Consider the following 20,350-nt stretch of genomic DNA (forward strand, 5'->3'; position numbering starts at 1 on the left):
GACCCTAGTCTAAGTCGTTTTTAAATAAGAGATGCCAAACAGTTCAAAAAGAAATAAAAATCCACCTCTGGCTGCCACCAATCAAGAGGGTGACTTAAGGGTGGGAGATGTGGTGCTGTCTTCTGTGGGCAGTGCGGGCTGGTGGAGGAGCTCCAGCCGCCAGCGGGTCCCTTCCTCCCGGTGAGTGCTGACGTGCCACCGCAGGACTGCACCTCCGCCCTGGCACACTCCAAAGGTCAACAAGTGCCGAAAACCACCACCCACAAATTCCTGCATTTCCTCACTTCTGATGTCTTCTGAAAAAAAGAGGGCCTTTTTTTCTTTTAAAGCACTCTCACCAAACTGTGCATTTTGCTTTTATTATTATTTAAACCCTTCCTGAGCGTTTAATGCCAGCAGAACGGCACTGGAACCAATTTCATTTTCTCTGAAACAGTTCACTCAGATTTCAGTATTATGCAAAACACTACAACTAACTAAAATAAATGAATTATCATCCTGGGGACAGGATATGCATGGACAACCTGTTAGAAAGTTTTTTTCCAGACATACGAAACCCCTTTACTCTGTGCACAGAACAAAAATTTTTTAGCCACAGTATGAAAGAAGATTTGAGGCTACCTAACAACATAAACAGTGCCATGTCTTCAGGAGAGCTGCTGCAGCCAGTGCAGAAAAGGGGGTTTTACGAGCAAATATTAGAGAAATATAAATATAAATGAAGCACAGGTGAAATTAATGAAAGAAGTCTGTTTACAAAACCTAGCTTCTCAGTAGCTGGAGACTACACATCCCTAGTCTGTATTTTTCACAAGAAAAGCACAGAAAAGGAAAAAAAAAAAACCAACAAAACACCACATGAAGAAGTGTTAAGTCAGGACAAGCAGTGCTAGACAGAGCCAGGGATACACCCAAGACCACTTTGCTTATTGTCAGTAATCAAGGGAGATCACTGCTCTTTAATTACACTTTTAAAAAAGTCTAAACTAGCATGCACCTGTTAAATTCACAGCTTTCAATTTTGCATTTTAAACATCTTGCTGTTTCTCATATCTTCAGCACCTGCATTTCAAACATATTTCCTACCACTGGGCTTCAAATAAACTGTTTTCTATTTAAATTGTTATGAGTTTCCTTGAATATAAAACCTTTTGCTATTCTCCTAAGACTACGCAGTATTACATTCATTAAATTTATAAAATCATTCAACAAAACAGTCACTATCATAAATGGATGAAATATTATCTCACCACCAAAGAAGCAACACAACTGCCATACTCCACACAGACCTAATTCTTCCCCTCACAGACTTTATTTAGGTATATACATATGTACAGACAGAAGATAAAAGTCAGGGATTAAGGCTTAAGGCTGCACCTTGAGGACCTTAAGTCCTTAATGGTACAACATTAAGATTGCAACAACTGTGAATGTGAAATACAATAGCTGAGATGGTGCGATTACTCATTATTTATGCAAAGAAAACAAAAGCAAAATGATGTATTTTACCAGGACTTTCATTGAGATCTAATCTGCTATCAGAGATTTCATTATGATCTGCATTTCCCAAGACTAGGCAATTTCAATGCCATTATTGTTGGATGCCCAAAACACTTATTATGTTAGGCACCAGGAAGTTGCACAAATCATACAGTAACAAAACCAAAAACTAAAGCAAGTTTCCTGGCTTAGAAACCCTGACAGGTTAAGGAAAGGAAAAACTTGGCTAAACAAAAGCATAAAGCAATCATGAATTAGATATTTTGATATCTCTGTCCTCAAACGGAGGGACCTCTGGCGCCAACTGATTCTGACGCAATTTTCTGCCCCAGCAGATGATGGGAACCCCAGTGTTTCCCCAAGCAAACAATTCCAGTTCTTCACTGTCTGCAACTGCTCAACTAGACAACAGGAAAAACAGGAATTTAATGCCCATTACTTGTTCTAAGCAGTAATGGGAAAGACTTGATTACCTACCTTTACACTAGGTCATTTTAAAGATCTGAGCTTCAAGCCCAGGCATGAGACAGAGATATCATGCCCTGCAGTACGCTGAGAGGCCAGGTTTGAAAGCTAGTGTCTAGATTTAATGTCAAGTGACTCAAACAGGTCAGTTCAATTCTGTACTCCAGCACTTGACCACCAGAGACCTGCCAAAATTCTAACAACCATTTATTTCCCCTGTTCTAGTATAGATAATATCTGGACATTGATACCCAAGACAAACTCTTCGGAAAAGCAGTATCTCCATTGGCTCTAATGCACCATTTTAACACACATCTTCAGGACACCTATGACTAGTCTGCCGCAGAGAGAAAACATGCTTTACTACTTCCTAGGATTTAGCCTTGGGGTTAGGGAAAACCCCACAAAGTCAAGTTCTGAATACAGGACCTCACTGTGCAGCTCCTCATATCTGATATCAAAGCCACCCTAGGAAATCCCTGTCCTGTCACAGCTGTAAGCTCTCAGTGCAGTTTACTACTTGCATCAGCCAACGCAAGTATGTGTGGAGCTGGATGCCTGAAGTGATTGAGGCTTTTAAAGAAGTCTTTAAAGAAACAGAAAGAACGGTACAGAAGTGAGAGCTTCTTCAGCTGGCTTTGATGCCAAGGAAAGCCACATGGGATCATGTTCTTCTGCTACAGCAGAAAGAAGGGTGAATACAAAAGTTAACCTACCACAGCTTCACCTGAGCAGCCTGAGTGATCAACAGAAAGTGCACAAGGACCGACAGCAGCCTTCTGGATTTGGGGCGCTAACTCACACAGCTCTCCAGGGAAGGTCACAGCAGCTCATTTCACACAGCCTGCACTGTGGAACCACTGCGATGTGGTGGCTGCCATCTGCACTAGCATGAGACATCTGCTTACTCAATCGAAGCTCCAGGTGCTAAGTTTTAGGAGTTGCCTTTGAACTTTTACAGAAGACAACCTTCAGTAAGAGATAATGTAATATAATCCAATAGGACACAATTCAGAGGAAAAAACAATGTGAATAGTATTGAACTCAAGCATATAAATAATCTGGAGACATTAGTTGCAGTTGTAAGCAATTAAAGCTATAGTGCACAGCGACATCTTAGGATAAGCTCAAGTAGTTTGTTAATTTGAAGGTATCTGGTACTAGAAACTTGGGATGGGAGTGAAGAGGAATAGCAGCTAAACTTTTGAACCCTATAATAAATGAAGCTGGAGACCTTGAACACAAGACACAGCACACTGCAGTAGACTTGGTCAAGTCACACTGCAAGCCACTTTTTAGAGCTCTAGAAAACACCTTTGCAGTTTAAACATAAATCAATATACTTACTGTTTGGATACATACACAGGAGAGCTGGCATCGATTAGAATATGTCATCATCCTTTATAAATACTATTTCAAAATTTATAAACTTAGCAGCCTTCAAAAGTAATAAAGTGACAAATAAATTAGACCAATTGCATACATACATGAGCTGCTTGGCCGATAGTGAGCCCCCGGGTACCGCCTGCCCATAGTGCCAGTCAGCACATTACCGCACGCTGTCAGCTGCTTTCAAAGTACAGATCGAAATGCTTAACTGAGGGAGAAGAAAAAAAAAAAGTGAAGATTTAGTACAACAGCTGTATCTTTTTCATTAAAATGCTAATGACCCCTACAAATTTCAGGATAACTACATCTATAAATTATTCATAGTCATGTTGTCAGAGGAGATGAACTGTTGTGCTATACATGCAGCACAAATTTATTATTAGTGGTTGGCCTCCATAAATAAGCTCACATAAATTTTAAGGCACAAAGAAGTCTCAGGTCATACAGTAACTTCTTTTGGCCCATGATACAGACAGAACAACAAACACTGCAAGGACGAGTTTGCTTTTGGCTTTAAATACAGTTAGCCAGTAGGTGAGATTTAACAACAATGTCATCTTAAATTTTGTCAAGCAATCATTAAGCAACAGGTTTATGAACAGTTTGCTACAGAAGCAAAACTTATCCGTGCTACGTAACATTGATCACTTTGAACCTGTCCCTAAAAACCAAAATGTCTTTACAGGAATGCAGGCTATTTACTAGTGTATCAGTTTTCTGAAGTATCACTTTTCAGAAGTATCAAAAACCCAAGCAAACAAGAAATGCATGGCACATATTATGGTCAGTTTGGAATAACAAATCACAAATCCAAAATCTTAACTGAAATGCTACCGAACCTGTCAAATAACTAGCGTAAAATCTTTTACTCTAAAACCAAGTCCCATTGTTTCTTTCTTTGGTGTAAGATTTTGTACTAAAATACAGCTTTCAGCTGATTTTCAGCTTTACCTTTTACTTAGTCTATCTGAATAGCCTTCATGTTCCCAGATGTCTTCCAATACGCATTGCGTGTCAACCATGCAATTTATAAAGAGACATTTCCTTTTATTTCATTCTCACTCTTGCTGGAAGGACCAAAAAAGCAACAAATTCTGGGGAGTGTTTTTCCTAATTCATCAAGGATTTTTACTGTCTCAGGCTGTAGCTACAAGCACAAGCTTGTTCTACCCAGGAAACAGAGAGAAGTATCAGGACATAGATGAAATAGCACTGCACCGAAACTGGGAGATTTCCACAGATCTTCAGATACGCCAGTTCCCTGACTGAGCAGAACACCAGCTTACGCCTGAATTAGCAAGCCTTTTATGTATATATTGGCATCTATGCCAGTCTCCAGTGAGCTGGTCTGGGAGCCAACACAGCTGAAAACTCCCCATAAAGATGTATTTTCAGCTGGATTAGGCTCCTGAACTGGCTCACGGTGGTTGCACTAGTATTGGTAGCTAGTGAGGGCAAGTGGAAAGAACGAGACCATGGCAGCCCTTGCTTAAAATGCCTTAAAATGCAATCACATAACATTGCTACAGCATCTGTGGATTGCTTCTGAAATACAGACACCTACAAGGCTGCATATCTGACAGTGCAAAAAACAGGTAAAGACCCCCATTATTTCCCAAATCACTGCTGACAAAGTGTGTCCTGTTCAACTCTCCTCAACGGAGAAAGTTCAGTGCATCAATAAGATGGTACTCTCTTGCAACAAAAAGGAGAATTCTGGCTGTTGAGATGAAAAGTGAGTAGTAAACAGTAAAATCAACATTCAGTCAAAAAACCCTGCATTTCTTTTGCAGGGCAATATGGGACAACCCCTTGCCATGGGCCAAACAGACCTTTTCAAATTTCTGTGGTGGCCTACTAATTCAACACATTACAATGTTACCTAAGGAAAAAAGTTGCAGATGGCTGCTTTCCCTTTCCTGATCGATAGGAATAATAATAATTAAAAAAAAACAAACAAAAAAACCCAAACAAAAACCAAACTATATTTATTAGTAGAAAAAATTAAGTCTCCCCTCACCCAAAATTCATTAACATTTTTACTCCTCTCAAACACCTATGCACGAACTTCATAATTCATAGCAGAATACAACAGAACAGTCCTTAGCTGTGCAAGGATTAAAAAAAAAAAAAAAAAAATACTGAGGGGAAACAAAAATTGTAACCAGATGACAGTATTTACAATTCTTTTCCCTAGCTTGTGAAAGAATTTGATCAGTATGTATGGAACTGCAAGATTACTCATTTTTCATAAATGCATTCTTGTCTTTCTAGAAAGTGTACACTTTTCTAAAGCAATAACACTCACTAAATTTTATCAAATGTCTACACTTGAGACACGCTATTCTTTCCCTACCTAGCAGCACATTATTAGAGGGGGCCTTCTGCGACATACCATAATAAAAAAAAAACCAAACAGATATAAATTAAGAATTCCAAACCCCACAGTTATGCTCTCAAACTGTTGAATTAAACTAGAGTACGGTTTTCCTAAAGAAGCATGCCCACCGTGGGAATAAACCACTCCTAGGAGAGGCCAGGTGGGGACCCAAAGGTACAACTATTTTAAATATCGTGTTTTAAAACCCCAGAAATCTCAGTGGAAAAGACAACATAAAGATATATTCTCATTATAGCAAAGGTTTCATCAATTACTGTATAAAATGGGAACTGCAAAGATTTACAACCTGGATTAAAGCCAACTATCAAAAGTCAATTTAGAAGCAAGTGCCACACAGTAAGTGAAGTTAAACTGCCCTGCAAAACAACAGTGATACTGGACTGTATGTACCAGCAGGGACATACCCAGATCAAGACAAACGACAATGCTGCTTGGGTTTGGTTTTTTTCTTTTTTTTTTTCAAGAACCATCTTTGAATTTTGACCAGAATAGCCAAAGCGACCTGCCTTTTAAACACATTCACCCAGGTGAATCTTGGAGGGACTCCTGAGCTCAGGGAGCTCCCACAGAAATGTAAATGCCATAGCTAAAGCATCTGAAAACTAGTACTTATTTCCAAATACATCCATGAAATTAGTAAACAAAATGGAAGTAGGTCTCAAATGTTCCTTTCAAAGATCCAGGTACAATGTATATATGGGTTTGGGCTTTGTTTTGTTTTTAAATGTACACAACTTAAGTATCCACAACTGCACATAAATCTGACTTGAACCCGAATGTACCTAACATATCAGATCAGGCCTTCTTAGTACCAGTTTTTAACCTGCTCACTCACATTTGTTTTGTAACAAATATGTTTTGTAACAGCTTTCTGGGGGTTTTGGTTATTATTCTACTGCAAAATTGCTTAAAAAATGTTTTATAGTGATTTTTACATCTTTAAAGTTAAATTAAAAACTATATATACACAAATGCACATATAGCCTTATTGTTTCTCTTCAAGAAAGATTTTGATTTGGCTCTGCTTGAAGATTTATATTTTGTCCTTTCTTGATGATCTTCCCTGATTCGTTTCAGATGACCAGCCCCACGCTGCAAGCAATTACAGACAACCATGGAAACAAAACCCGAGCACTATCACTGCGTACCTGACACCCAGGGGAGCACCTGAAAGCACTATCGACTTCACCTCATGCCAAGTCTTTTCTAGGGGCTGTGGTGACAGAGCTACCAGCTACTCATCATCGCACATAATGAGGGCATAAATCATCTTGCAGAGAGGCCTGCCATGACTTTCTGCTGAGGCTGTCATCTTCCTAAGCCATTTTCTTTACAGAGCTTCTTTTGTTGCAGCTGTTTTACATTTCTTAAGTTTTTATAACTTCTACATCAGAGTTTCATTTTACTTGTATTAATCTTTTGACACTACTGAAAAAAAGGAAAAACTAGATTCTGGTGCCTTTTGGTTTGTTTGTTTGGGTTTTTCTGTTTGTTTGTTTGTTTTGTGGTTTGTTTTTTTGTGTGTGTGGTTTTTTTTTCCTTTTTAAATGAGAGAGTCAAACCAAGAGTTATGTCCATAAGGCAGGCACATAGGATCATGTTTGCTTGAACTAATTCCATTATCTTTTGTTTGAGGACAAACACCTCACAGTCCAACCTCCATACTTTTAATGGACATTAAACCTTTTTTGGGTTTCACCCAAATTTATTTTTTCATGCATGCTGCTGCTTATGAGGGCATTAAATGGCCAGCTGGCTCCTTGACCTTCCCTGGTTCTCTACAAGCAACATTTGCTATAAATACGTGTGTGTTCAAACACAATTATAAGTACATTCATACTGGCTGCTATAATCTCATATCTCTGATTGCCAGCAGACCTACCCTCACAGGCCCAAGAAAAAGGATACAGCAAAAATTACATGACTGCAAATTACCTACAGAAGTCATCCAAGCGTGACTGACTACATCATTCAATGCTCGCAAGGAACAGCTACGCACAGCGGGGAAAGAAAAAAGGTTATTGCATTTAGTTTCTCAAGGGACACCTAGTCAAGAACTTACATTCCAGCACTCTCTGGATGATATTCTGACAAACAACACAATCCCACCTTTAAAGTCTTGCTTTGAATACCAGGAAATAGCCCTGCTAGGGAATGGGTAAGTGGAATGCCTTGCATTGTTTTAAAAACATACAGGGGCCACAGGTCCTGTACAAAATAGGCCCACTATAGCAAAGGGCTCAGACACTTAGAGGGGCTCATTTTTAAAAAAGAAAAAAAAAATCAGCTTGTAAGGCTCATTTTGAGATAAGAGAGTGTATTTATATATACACATAAATTTTGCATATGTATGTATACATTTGCACATATAATGCAATTATGCTTCCCACAGTCAACCGCTTCTCACTTTGCCTGCATTCAGGGCAGCCACTCAGAGCATCACCTGTAGGACAATATTAGTGAAACACAATTTAAACAAGCAAGCAAAGTGCACAGCCAGGCCATTAGGAATTTGTGCTGCCAATTTCTGGAGACACAGAGACAGCACATTAATTTTCTGTGCTGGGAACAGCTATCGGATGCGGATCTCTCACGCCAAACTGCCTATTGGAGAAAGCATAATGTTGTCTACTAGCCAAATATCTTCTACGATTGCGAGTGTAATAACCTCAAAAAAGGTCAATGATTCATAGCCATTATTCTTTATCTAATAACTACCACCTTTTTTAAAAAAGAGATTTGGGGTTTTTTGTTTTGTTTTGTTTTTTTGGTTGGTTGGTTGGTTTTTTTTAAAGTCTTCTGTTACCCAAGAGACCTATCTGCCTTTCCAGTTTTGTCTGGGAGCACTCACGTCCGGGAGGTTACGCTTTCCCACCGTCCAGCTTTGCCGAGAGGCAGGAAGCCACCCTGCTTACTGAAGGACTCGCTCCCCATCATCCCTGCTCTGGCGCAGGATAAAAGCCTTCCGGGAACCGGAAAGACAACCACAACCCTACGGCCAAGGGGATGTCCTGCCTGCACTCCAGCCCTGCCGCACTCGCCATGGGTTTACCACACTTGGACCTGTCTGGGATGCAGTGTAATCCAGATACCAGGCATGCTCAAAGACCTGGAAAGTCCTGTCCTGCCCAAAAAGCCTGGCGACTCCACCATTTCTCCTTCCAACAAATTCACACTACTCAGATTCTTTTTTCTTGCAATCATTCTTGCTTGCAATTCTCTGTCCTGTATACCTTCTGGCTGCCTTTGTGCTTCTAACTTCCCCCCTAACAAGTTCCTATTGGGATGCTTTTCTCCTTTGCCATTTTTGAGAAGTCCTTCATGAGGGCTTTTCTTATTCTTGGTCATCTTTTCCAGGTACTGTCACCTGCCCGCTTAGTTGAGGTTCCTGTGCACTATGTGGGGATGGATGTTATTATTTCCCACACTGTTCTGGGGGATATCATCAGAGTTAGTCACTTGGACAAAATTCCTATGGTGTCCCTAATTCATATTTGAGGCTTTGTCACAGAGTCCCTAACTCATCAAAAACGTGTTTTTCTGAAATTTAGTGTTTCAGTACTTCTGCAGCCAGATCATGTACAGCAAGCTGAATTCAAGTCATTCATGGTCCCCTGACCCTAATCCCCTGCACAGATCATACATACTTCCTCAGTAAAACACACCTGCTTTTTGTATCTATTATTCTACATTGTTATCTTAATGCAGATTTTGTTCAACCAAACAGTAAAAGAAAGCATCAGGACATTTTATGTGCAACTGTGCAGTCCGTATATATTTTAACACAAAGAAAAACACTGTCTATAATATTGACAGTTTGTTATAAATCAAGATAACGTCATTCACTCTAGTGCAGCTACCTGAACTGATATGAGCTAACGATCTCAATTTTACTTGCTTTTTGGGGGTGGGGGGATTTAAGTTACAAGTAAAGTTGAGAGAAAAAAAAAAAAGAAAAAAAAAAGTTCAACTTTAAGGCTGACAAGACCACTGCTGCCGTGCTTTGAGCCTCTGGGGTTGCAGCGAGGTCAGGCTGCGTGCCAGAAGGAAGCCTGGCAAGCCGCGGAGCTGGGCATTACACGATCAAAGCAATCATCGCCAGGTAACACAGATCTTCCCATAAGCCTAAAACAAGAGGGCGATATTTAGGGTTGCAGTGATGCATTCTGAATCTCATTTACACCAAGATCAGTGAAAACCATTTTTCAAAGCTGACTGTCAGTTAACAGCAGTAATTCCAAATGAGAAAATGCTTGTTTCTTCTGAAGTTAGAGATGCCATTGTGCTTTTATTTTCTGTGGGAAGCTTTTCAAGCACAGCTAGGTTTTCTGTTACAGCATTTCATTGCTACTCTCCACTTCCTCCCTCCCTGTATCTTGTAGGGATGAACACAATGTTGCTGCTGTCCTTCCAAGAATGGATGCAAAACTTGGAAACTGAGACAAAACAGAACCAGAAACTCCAGAAAAATGTCATAATTCCTATGTTTGCCAGCTCTCAATTAACTAATGGGATGAGCTACGGCTTCTCTCTCCAAACTGATATATCTGCTAAACCAAAAACATTCATCAACTGTTCAGACAGAAAAACAAAAACAAAACTACCACCTTCTTCATCTTGCTGGTATCCTCCATTAAATACTGAAATGTAATTTAAGAGAATGACTTCATTTTATTACTCAAGACAAAAATTCCCAGTTTACCCATCTTGCCCATTTGCGTCTAAATGATCTAATCCACGCTCCCTGTGTTCTACCCTTCCACGGGAGCAGTGAGCATAGCAGAACCCACGTACTGCCAGAAGACCAGGATTTCAAGCCAAGGGTGTTTCTAACTCCCATGGTTACCAGAAAGACCCTCAAAAGACAAGCTGAGCATAAGATAAAGCTGAGCTCAGCTGGTTTCCAGGGTGTGAGGACAGAAGAAAATTGTAAAGCAATAAAAAAAGAACTGCGCTGATATTTATTTCTTTAAACAGTTCCTTCTGGAACAGTTGTTCCACCACCAGCAGATACCTTCTGTGACTCTCCTTATTGCTGTCCCAAGCAGCCTCCATTCTTCCTATCTTGAAAGCAAAATATCAAAACAAAAATCACAACAATTCTGTTCGTATCTTACTACTCATTCCTCCCGTCAGAGTTTCCTATTTTTATTTAACCCAAGCACATTATATCCCCAGTCTGCAAGGCAACAGCCACAGCATGAGCTGTTGCTGCTCCTTGGGGACCTGGTGGTAGCAGATGCAGTAGCAAATGTAGTGCGGGTTGTATTTTGAAACTTCAAGGTAGAGATTCTTCTAAAAAATTTACCCTATTGTTTTAATATATATAAATATATATTAAAATATACATTTATTTTATAGATATATGTTTTATATGTAAATATATAAAGCTTTATATATATTTATATTTGTGTGTGTGTGTAACTGCTTCCTGACCATTGAACAAGCAGCTAAAATACAATTTACAATTCACAGCAGAGGAACAATGCTAAAGCAAACTGTTACTTTAACAAAACGTTATTTTACCTGTGGCAATGGAAGGCTCTAAGACACTAACACAGGCTTCCCCTGTGCTTGATTTTTATCTCAGATGCAGTCTACAAACTTCAGCAGCCCAGAAAAGCCCAGGTGTCTTCAGGTATTTTTCAAAGACCATAAAACCAGGAAGACTTGGGGAAGGGACAATTATCAAAGCTATTGTACAGGAGCTTTGATGCACTGAGGGAAGCACAAAATGTTTACCTTAGAGGAGTTAACAAGAGGAAACACAAAGAAAGGTCCAAATAAATGGTTCAGTGGAAGCAAACTGGGAACTTCTCCTTTTGACACAATAAGAGGAGAAGGGAAAATACAAATTAACCGAAAGACTGGAAAATATCAGACGATAAAAGGCAATTTCAATTAATATTACCATTAATGATCTTGTCACAGAAAGGTATTAGTGAAATCTGCTGGTGACACAAAATTTAGATGCTCTGCAGCAAGGAGAGAGATGGAATCACCAAAAGTAAAATTGGATGCTGAGAAGGAGCATAATAGAAATGTAATGAAGTGAAGTAACACAGAGCACAAGGTCATTCATTCAGGGAACCACGAAGAAATTCTGCTGTCAGTGTTGGGCTGTGATGCAAATATTTGGACGTGATGAAAGAAAGAGACCCAGCTACATCAGCAGGGTACTGACCTGCTCTGAGCTCCCAGTGTGATGCATGCATGGGGGAAGGCAAATCTGTTCTCTGGTTACAGCCCTTCCTACAGAGGTAGGAAAACACTGACACCATCATGCAAGGTAATGCCCAGACCCCATCTGAAACAGCCTGGTAGCATCTGGTCCCTCACACACCAGGGATTAATGGAAAACACAGGAAATTGGAAGATAATCAAGGTACCAGATTTCTATCTTGTACAAGGATATTAAGGGTTTGGCTTACAGCAAAACGAAAGCTGAGAGAAGCAACAAAAACTTTAAAGCGTAATGTTGGCACAAGAAACAAGTGCATGTAAAGCAGTCATTGCTAAATTTAGGCTGGAAATTAGAACATACCTAACATCAGAGAAAGGTCATCCAAGAACAGCCTTCCAAAAGGGTATAAAATCATCTCACAAAATCACCTTTAAAATTATGAATTGTGTAATATGATGGGGATAAGCATCTGAATGGGAGATACTTTTCTCTGATGTGATTTTTTTCTTTAAAAAAAAAAAAAACAGAGCATCAACAATTTTTCTGTGGAATTCACTGAGAGGTTAATGAGAATCTAAGCAACCACCTCTAGACAAAAATCCAGCAGGGTTATAAAACTGCATGATTAGTGAATAACAAGAATATCCAGAGTACCAAGTTAAAAACAAACAAACAAACACACAAAAAAAACCCCACCAAAAAACACACCACAAAAAAATCCCAACAACAACAAACAAAAAACCCCCCAAAACCCTAAGAATTAGGGTATCAAGTTTCAAAGGATAAAATGGCTTTCATCTAATAGGATTTGGAAGAAACTTTGTGAACAGATTTTTTCATTCTGCCTTCTGCACAATTTCTTGGCCTTCTTACTTCTCTGAAGCAGTAGAAACCAGGAATGACTGAAAGCAGATGAACTATTTCTGAGGTATGATTCAGGATTTTAATTTCTACTACTTTTTTTTCCTTAAAAAGCCCCTTTGTCTAGGTGCAGTTAGCAAGCACATGGCTGAATGTTTCAATTTGCCGTAAACTGGACAACGGCTACAGCTCTAGCAACATAAGCAGTACATTTCTTTTGCTGCTGAACTGAAGGAAGGACTATTTGTAGGAAGCAAGCAACTCATTTACATTTTTGACAAGAAAACAATTCAGCCCTCTGGGGTTTTTTTGTTTTGTTTTTTAACCCACAGGGATATGAAGGAAAAAATAAATTGAAGGTCATGAGGAACTCATATGGACAACAATGCTGTAGTATCCAAATAGAGTACAGAAAATAAACTTCTCCTTTGTTTCCAGCTTTGGCAGGTTTTATGGCAGAGCCATTCGATACAGAGAACTCTCATACAACATCTCTATTGACTAAACAGTTGATCATCAGCCACACAAAATGCCTCAGCATTTTAGTAAAGAAAGACATGTTGGAAAGAGCAATTTCTGCAGCATCACAGGAAAAAATATTACTTGAAGATCAGTTAATGAAATACGGAAATAAAAAGCCAGGGTTTTTACGTCTTTCTAGAAGGAAGCTACACAAACTACCTCTACGCCTCTACAACAAAACCTCATGATTAATGTATCAGTGTTGTGCTGAAATACTTCTGAAAAAGTTAACAAAGTAGTAACTACACTGAAAAATATATTGGAGTTTTTGTCAAAGTACTTGTTTAGTCTCACCTTCCCTCAAAAACAATGGCTGCAAGAGACAGCCAAATCATATAATGTAGGAATTGTAGTTTTATTTAACTAAAAGAGTATTTGAAACTCATGTCTAGCATACTGAGATAAAACTTTGGTCAGCCTTTTTGGATGTTGAATGACATATGGACACGACCCACCCTGCATCTGAATCCAGTTTTATACTAGTGTCAGTCACCAAAATCACTTGCATAAACAACAGAAGAGTAGTTGTGAGACAGGCTCTCATTGGGGCTCTTTGATTCTTTCCTCAAAACTAACGAAGACATGCATTTAGAATAATATAAGCATATTCCTGGGTACCTCCTTCCCTCTTCATTCACAACCCATATTGTATTGACAACTGCTGCAATACAGCATAAATTGTTCCTAAGCTGACATGCCACGTGCCATGTTTTTCTGTAACAATGCAGTGGAAAGGAATCTCAGCATCCAAAAAGAAAAACTTATTAACTGAGTCACAAGTCAAGATATGGTTCATTATCTGCAGTTATCACATAAGAGTTCCACCTTTCTTGATGGAAGAACTTATTCTTACGAAAAAACAATTTTTTTAATAATTAAACATCTGTCAGAATAATCAGAATAGTTTCCTGTTGTCGCTGATGCTTCCTAATCCTAACTGAGCCATGAATAATCACATCAAATATTGCAATGCTCCGTTAAAAAAGCAATTTTATTTAACATTTTCTAAAATACTGTTCATTTCTACCTCATGGTACCGTTTTCCATTTTTTGACAAATAAGATGAGTCTGGGGACAATAAACTACCAGCTCAAAACAAACAATCAGCTAAGATTCAATTATTTCTTTTCAGTTCTCTCCTCTCCACAACACCCTCTCCCAAAGCAAAAGCTGTGTCCTTGGTTTGCAAGGACAATTGCTATCAATATAGCAAGAAATTTATTTCTTTTTGAAAGTATGATCTACTAAGGTAGTAAAAAAGGCTGAACCATGTCCTACACTACCCAGTACTACATCATCTGCTGCTGTTACCAGTGGCAAAAGTGATGATGAACAATGACAACACTGGACACAGTAGCACAGGCTATTCCATTCACCTGCTGCAATTTGAGAAGTTCCCCCAGGGTTTCCTTCACAACCTATTACTATTATTAACCAGATCAGGCACCAGAGAATTAGCCTGATTTTGTGAATAACTTCTTCCCCAAACAAGCAGCTATTCTCTCCAGTCCTAAGTGACGATAACATAGCAGGAACTTTCTGATAGCCTCTGCTGAGCCACAGAGAAGGCTTGCAGCACACTAGCAGGGAGCTACCATGGAGGTAACTGCAAACATATTTGCCAAGCAACAACTACTATAGATGATCTCATACAATTTCAGCACCAAAACCGGCTGATTTGAGGTCAGCTAGAATGGGACCCATTAAACTCATCTCTTACAGGCTCCCTATGAAGTATCACAGAATACATGTCTTTCGGGCCACACTTAGACCTGAAGTTCTGGTTCAACCAACTTCATAGCTTTGTAGCCATACAGTTTTACGTGACTCGATATCAAACTGTTTAACTAAAGAGGGGTCACCAATATGAGTACATCCTGAGGTAAGAGCAACCACGCATGTTCTACTAGCCTATGAAACGAATTGTTGATTCTGGTTCAAGCCCTAACAGAGAGGCACACACACATACTACAGAAATTACTGTCTCAGCAGAAATACTGGAACAGCCATGAAAACTGAACTTTCTTGTTATTAGCAGCAAAGATCCCACTGAGGCATGGAGGAAGATGATGATGTGGCCTGAAGGACAACCACACAGAGTTTGTTCTTGGCATGGACTTCCACCTTTAAAATGTATTCTGTAGACATGTTAAACATATAAGTGTTAATCCAGTGAAATCTGAAAAAGAATTAGTCTACACTACTGCATCTGCAATCTCAGAGATGATGTGGTGAGCACCAGCTCCACTACGAGCATGACACCCACGCCTTGTCTGCAAGGCTCACTAAAAGACTCTGAAAAGCAGTAGTAGCTGCTTGGGTAGTTGAATCCACACCAACCCTATTACCTCCAAAACCCACAGTTATCACAAAATGAGTAACCTTTCCTTTTAATTTGAAAAGCTAGGATCTGGCAAGCTATATCCTCCCTGAGCAGCTGGGGTGAGAAGTTTCAACTGCATTAAACAATGACTGAAGCACTGCTTCTCTCAGCTTGGCATCAAAGCAGTCTGCCATGAGAATGCTGATTCAAGATTAGCAGGGATGGTCTCACAAAGCTGCCTGCAAGACACCTAGCTAACGCCAGGGCAACGCCTCACCATGCCCTGGCAGAGTGCTTCCTAAGAGTAAAACAGAGGCCAGCCAAGCATCACGCAGCGAGTAATTCACCTAAAGATGCACTGATGGACAGACCTTTGGGGAACAGGACATGGCTGCAAAGACGAGTAAGATGAATTAGGGTGACTGGTCCTGTTAAGGTGAACGTCCTCAACCCAATAGCTTCTTCCCCAGGGAAAAGACTGGAATCTTATTTAAGGGAAATTATGAGACTCCCTTACTGATACATAAAATAACTCAGGACAGCGAGAGGACTTACAGGCTCTTCTAGTGAAAGGACCAAGAGGGAAGAAATGAAAAGAAAAATAAGAAGGAAAAAAAAAACCGAACATGAGAATGACCTAGTATATGATACAAATTAATAATCTGCATGGCAACTCTACATTTTAGAAGAATACTGCTCAGTTCCCATGTAAGAATTGAGGCTCTGTCAAGTAGGTATAGAGACTATAGAAAAACAACTTGGAAAGAAAAGTTGAAGACCAAGACTAACCTTGAACCCTTACATAAGCCCTTAAGACCCATCTTACTGCACTGCCTAAAACACTCGTGTCTCAAGCAACTGCATACCAACATGAGATTAGGCCTGGCTGGAGTCCCATCATTGTCTTTGTGCAAAGACTGCTTTAATAAGAAATATCTCATTTCACCAGACTGTAGCTTTATCTAAGGGGGGGTGGGGGAAACCAAACTATAAAACCTCTGGAATTCTTCAGGATGAGAAGTCCTTTGTAAATAAGGAATTCTCTGGGAAAAGTAACATGCAGCATGAAAGATCATTTTCTAAATCAATGTCTCAGCTAGGCGCTAGCATTTATCTCCTCTCTACATTTTAACTAACCAGCTTACAGGATAAGAGTTCACAGCTGTGCACCCCACAAGTAAAGCAAGAACTTGAGGCATGCATAAGATTTGCCCAGTGGCTACAAGGCTGGCGTACATCTGCAAGCTCTGCCAGCTCACCTCCAGCAGTTAGGACTGTACGAAATAACACCTTTGTAAGGATCAAATCAGCAAAAGCCCCAAGAGTGCTGCTGCATTTCTGGAAGGTAGAACAGCAATCCTGATGGAAAGCCTTCCTGCCTCGGCAGCAAACGGTACAGTTTCTCTGCAGGGCTCTGCCAGTACAACTGCTTGTATGGCGTAGGCAAAGCTGCAGACATGCTTAGCCCAAGTCTTCCAGCTAACAGCACTTTCTTTGTGGGCAGACAACACCAGACCTCTCACATATCTTATTTCTGAAGATGAGAAGCCCTGTGGCTTGCCAGGTACTGGGAAGTACATTCCCAGACTGTAAGGTCACATGAGAAGGAAGGGAAAGCCACAGCGCCAGAGGCTGCTGGGGAGCATGCCACCAGATAATCCCTCCACATAGATGGCTTCAGCTGGTGCCGTAAAGCAGCTGCTGCTGTGGGCCTCCCTCCTGCTCCGAGGCCCACACAGAACCATTTGCACGCATCGCAGGAGACTGCACTTCTGCTGCACAGAACACTGAAATCCAACACAGGTGTCCGCATTGACGGATAGTGTTACTGACACCACAGAGGAACAGCACTACTATGAAACACCTGTGTTGCGTACAGCCTTTTCTCACATGAGGTGGCAGAGTAAGTTGTAGTGTTTTCTCACACAAATACAGCTAATCTGCAAGAATGGATAAACCAAGAACTGCTCTTGCTGGAGTACTAGAAGAGCTAGAGCATCTTTGTTAACAAACATCATGATAAACAATGTAAATACCGCATAGAAATACAGGTACCTCCAGTGTCTGTGCTGGGAGAAATCTGAGACTTCAGTGTTTTAGATGTGGGACTAGAAAAGTGCAGAAAGAGCCCACCCACCCCAGAGGATCCCCAGACAGGGAGCAGGTTACTTACTCTCCCCAGCTCGTTGGTGGAAAGCCCGTACCAGAGCACCAAGTCCTGGAGTCCTGGGCACCAGCAGCCCCTCAGGTCGCTGCAGAAATCAGGCAAGCTGCAAAACAAAAACAAATCACATATTAGAGTTTTTGTTTATGAAGAGTCAAGGAGGGATTAATGAAAACTACTGAGCTCACAAAGGTGCAGGTTACCAGAACAAACCCATGTGGCTGCCCTCTGCGGCAGTGGGAGCCAGGAAGGCAGCGGGAGCCTGGGAATCAGACGAGCGTGACAAGCGACTGAGTAACCCAAAGAGCCACCTTCAGTTCAAATCCTTAAAAACCACCTGCATTGAACAACGCGCAGGCAGGCAGAAGTAAAAGCAGAACAGAAGACCTGTATATTACGGTGCAGGGATCTTCTCAAACCAGGCAGGTGTTGCAAGCTGCCATCAGACTATGACAGCTCGGGCATGTGAGAGAGACACTGCAAAGCACGCTTTAAATTCCCTCTCTCTGCACTGCATTACAGGCCTGCAGTTTTCCCCATGCACAAACACTGAATATCACGAAGAAAGTTAATTTAGATGATAGAGATGAGCCCCAAGTTCAAAAAAACCAGCAAAAAGTTCTCACTAAACAGTACATTCATAACCTAATTTAGAAAATAAAGTGAAAAAACATCTTTTTAATTATGCCTGTGTTCAGTAGACCTCAAGTATATAATTTATTTTTGCAAAGTCTGTATGCTGTATCACAGTCATTCCCCAACTGTTCCACCCCCTGGTAAACGATTACATTAATGCTATGGGTTTTGGTACTGAAAAATATATTGGGATTGTTGCCACATAGTGACAGAAGTGAGGTTATCTCCCCATCAAAAAATACTCCATCAGCAGCAGCAGATCTGTCAGTCAAATATGTTCTAGGATTCAAGGTATTATTCAACTTTATATTTATTCTCCCATCTGGAGAAAATAAATATGCAAAACCAAAGATACAACTCTCATCTGCTGTAGAGCTTAAAAAAATTTTTTTTCGTTGTTAAAGCAAAAGCCAGGCTAAATCAAGCCAAATTATATTTCATTTTAAAGAAGAGATTTATTTTTTCCCCTGTCCTTGTTCTAACAGAAATCCAAGAACTATAAATCCTAGAAAGTACTGAGACAGAACAGATCATTTAAGAGAGCTAAAAATTTTCTTGTTAAAAATCATATTTGTCATCTGGAAATGTGAAAATAGACCTTTTTATAAGCCAGATGAAAAATAATTTTAAAATCTAAAGCTTTTTGAAGAAATCAAGAAAATATACTCATTTTCGTTTCAATAATGAAATTGTACTTTTAAAAAAAACTCTTGAAGAAGGCAGGAAGAAAACAGAACAATGCTCATTAAACTAATACTCTAACCCAATTTAGCAGACACATTTGTGGACTTTAGTATCAGACAATCCGATTTCAGTACTCAAGAGAGGAAAAAAAAACGAGGGAGAGAAAGAAAACATGTTGTGTTAACACCTTCATACCTGTAAAGCCAAGAAACAAGCAATTTCCTTCTGTTTGAGATTCACAGGTTTTACATAAACAAAACTTTCTGGCTTAAGTGTTGAGACCCGAAACTTCTCCAGAGACTGGGCATACATGCTAGCTTTTTTCCAAATAATTTTAAGGGGTTTCTTCTCAAGATAAACAAACAGATGCATCCATCTGTGCTGGCATGGCCATTTTTATAATTAACCCTCTTCATCCTATATATGAAACCTAATTTGCCCTAAACCAAGCCTAGCATAACTGCAACAGAAACAGTAGTTAATCCGATAAAAAAAAAATAGGCAACAGCTCAAAAAGCATTTTATGCCTGAAACAAGGAAATTTTTCAATACAAACTAAGACAAGGTCAGCCGCCAGTTCTGAGATCAGAGGAAAGCTTGAAATACAAAATACAGGTCTTGAATGTAGGAATGACCAAGCTCTCCAACAAAACAGCAGATAGGAAATTGCAAAACAAAGTTTCAACAAGAGACATCTGACCCCAGATCCAAAGCGATATTTACACTGATGACATAAATTCCTGAAACTGTGCTGCCGCACCCCCAACATTTTCTATTTCCCAGCTGAGAGTCTCTCCCCCACCCTGAGCATCCTTCTCTTTCTCTGCATCCTGCTGAACATGTCCACCTCCCCACCCACATTTTTACCATGTTGCCTGCCTTGAAAACTGGCAGACTTGAAAATGACTCGGGGATGAAGAGAGGAATTTTTTTTTTCTTCCTGTTTATAAATCTTAATATTTCAAAGAAAAGCTCAGCCAGCCAACAGTGCAGCCAGCTCAGTCTCCCAGACCTATGCAAGCTCAAATAATTAATTTAGGACTTTATTAAAAGCAGTAAATTGGAAGGCAGATAGCATGCAGGCACTGATACCCTTCTTAGAAAAGGAATTAGCAAATGTTTAACGCCCACAGATGACAAAGTAGGAACATACCGTTACAATTAATGAAGTAAACAACTGGCTGGTTGAGGTAATACTAGGTGCGAGTTTAAAAATTAAAC

General features: G+C 40.0%; 1 protein-coding gene across 13 annotated transcripts in view; it reads right to left on the reverse strand.

Moving 5' to 3' along the window:
* APBB2 (amyloid beta precursor protein binding family B member 2) overlaps positions 1-20,350 on the reverse strand; it is a 204,682-nt gene that overhangs the window by 112,135 nt on the left and 72,197 nt on the right. For 11 of the 13 annotated variants that reach the window (XM_087736243.1, XM_087736240.1, XM_087736244.1 and 8 more), the window contains 2 exons: positions 17,819-17,915; positions 3,453-3,562 (listed from right to left, as the gene is read on the reverse strand). In XM_087736243.1, coding sequence (XP_087592369.1) covers positions 3,453-3,498 — 46 coding nt within the window. In that variant the 5' untranslated portion in view covers positions 3,499-3,562; positions 17,819-17,915. The remainder of the gene's footprint in view (positions 1-3,452; positions 3,563-17,818; positions 17,916-20,350) is intronic. The other 2 variants (XM_087736248.1, XM_087736249.1) reach the window with 1 other exon arrangement.

The sequence above is a fragment of the Nipponia nippon genome, unplaced genomic scaffold (assembly GCF_047370975.1).
Source record: "Nipponia nippon isolate SJK-2023a ecotype South Korea unplaced genomic scaffold, ASM4737097v1 scaffold_6, whole genome shotgun sequence".
Lineage (NCBI taxonomy): Eukaryota > Metazoa > Chordata > Aves > Pelecaniformes > Threskiornithidae > Nipponia > Nipponia nippon.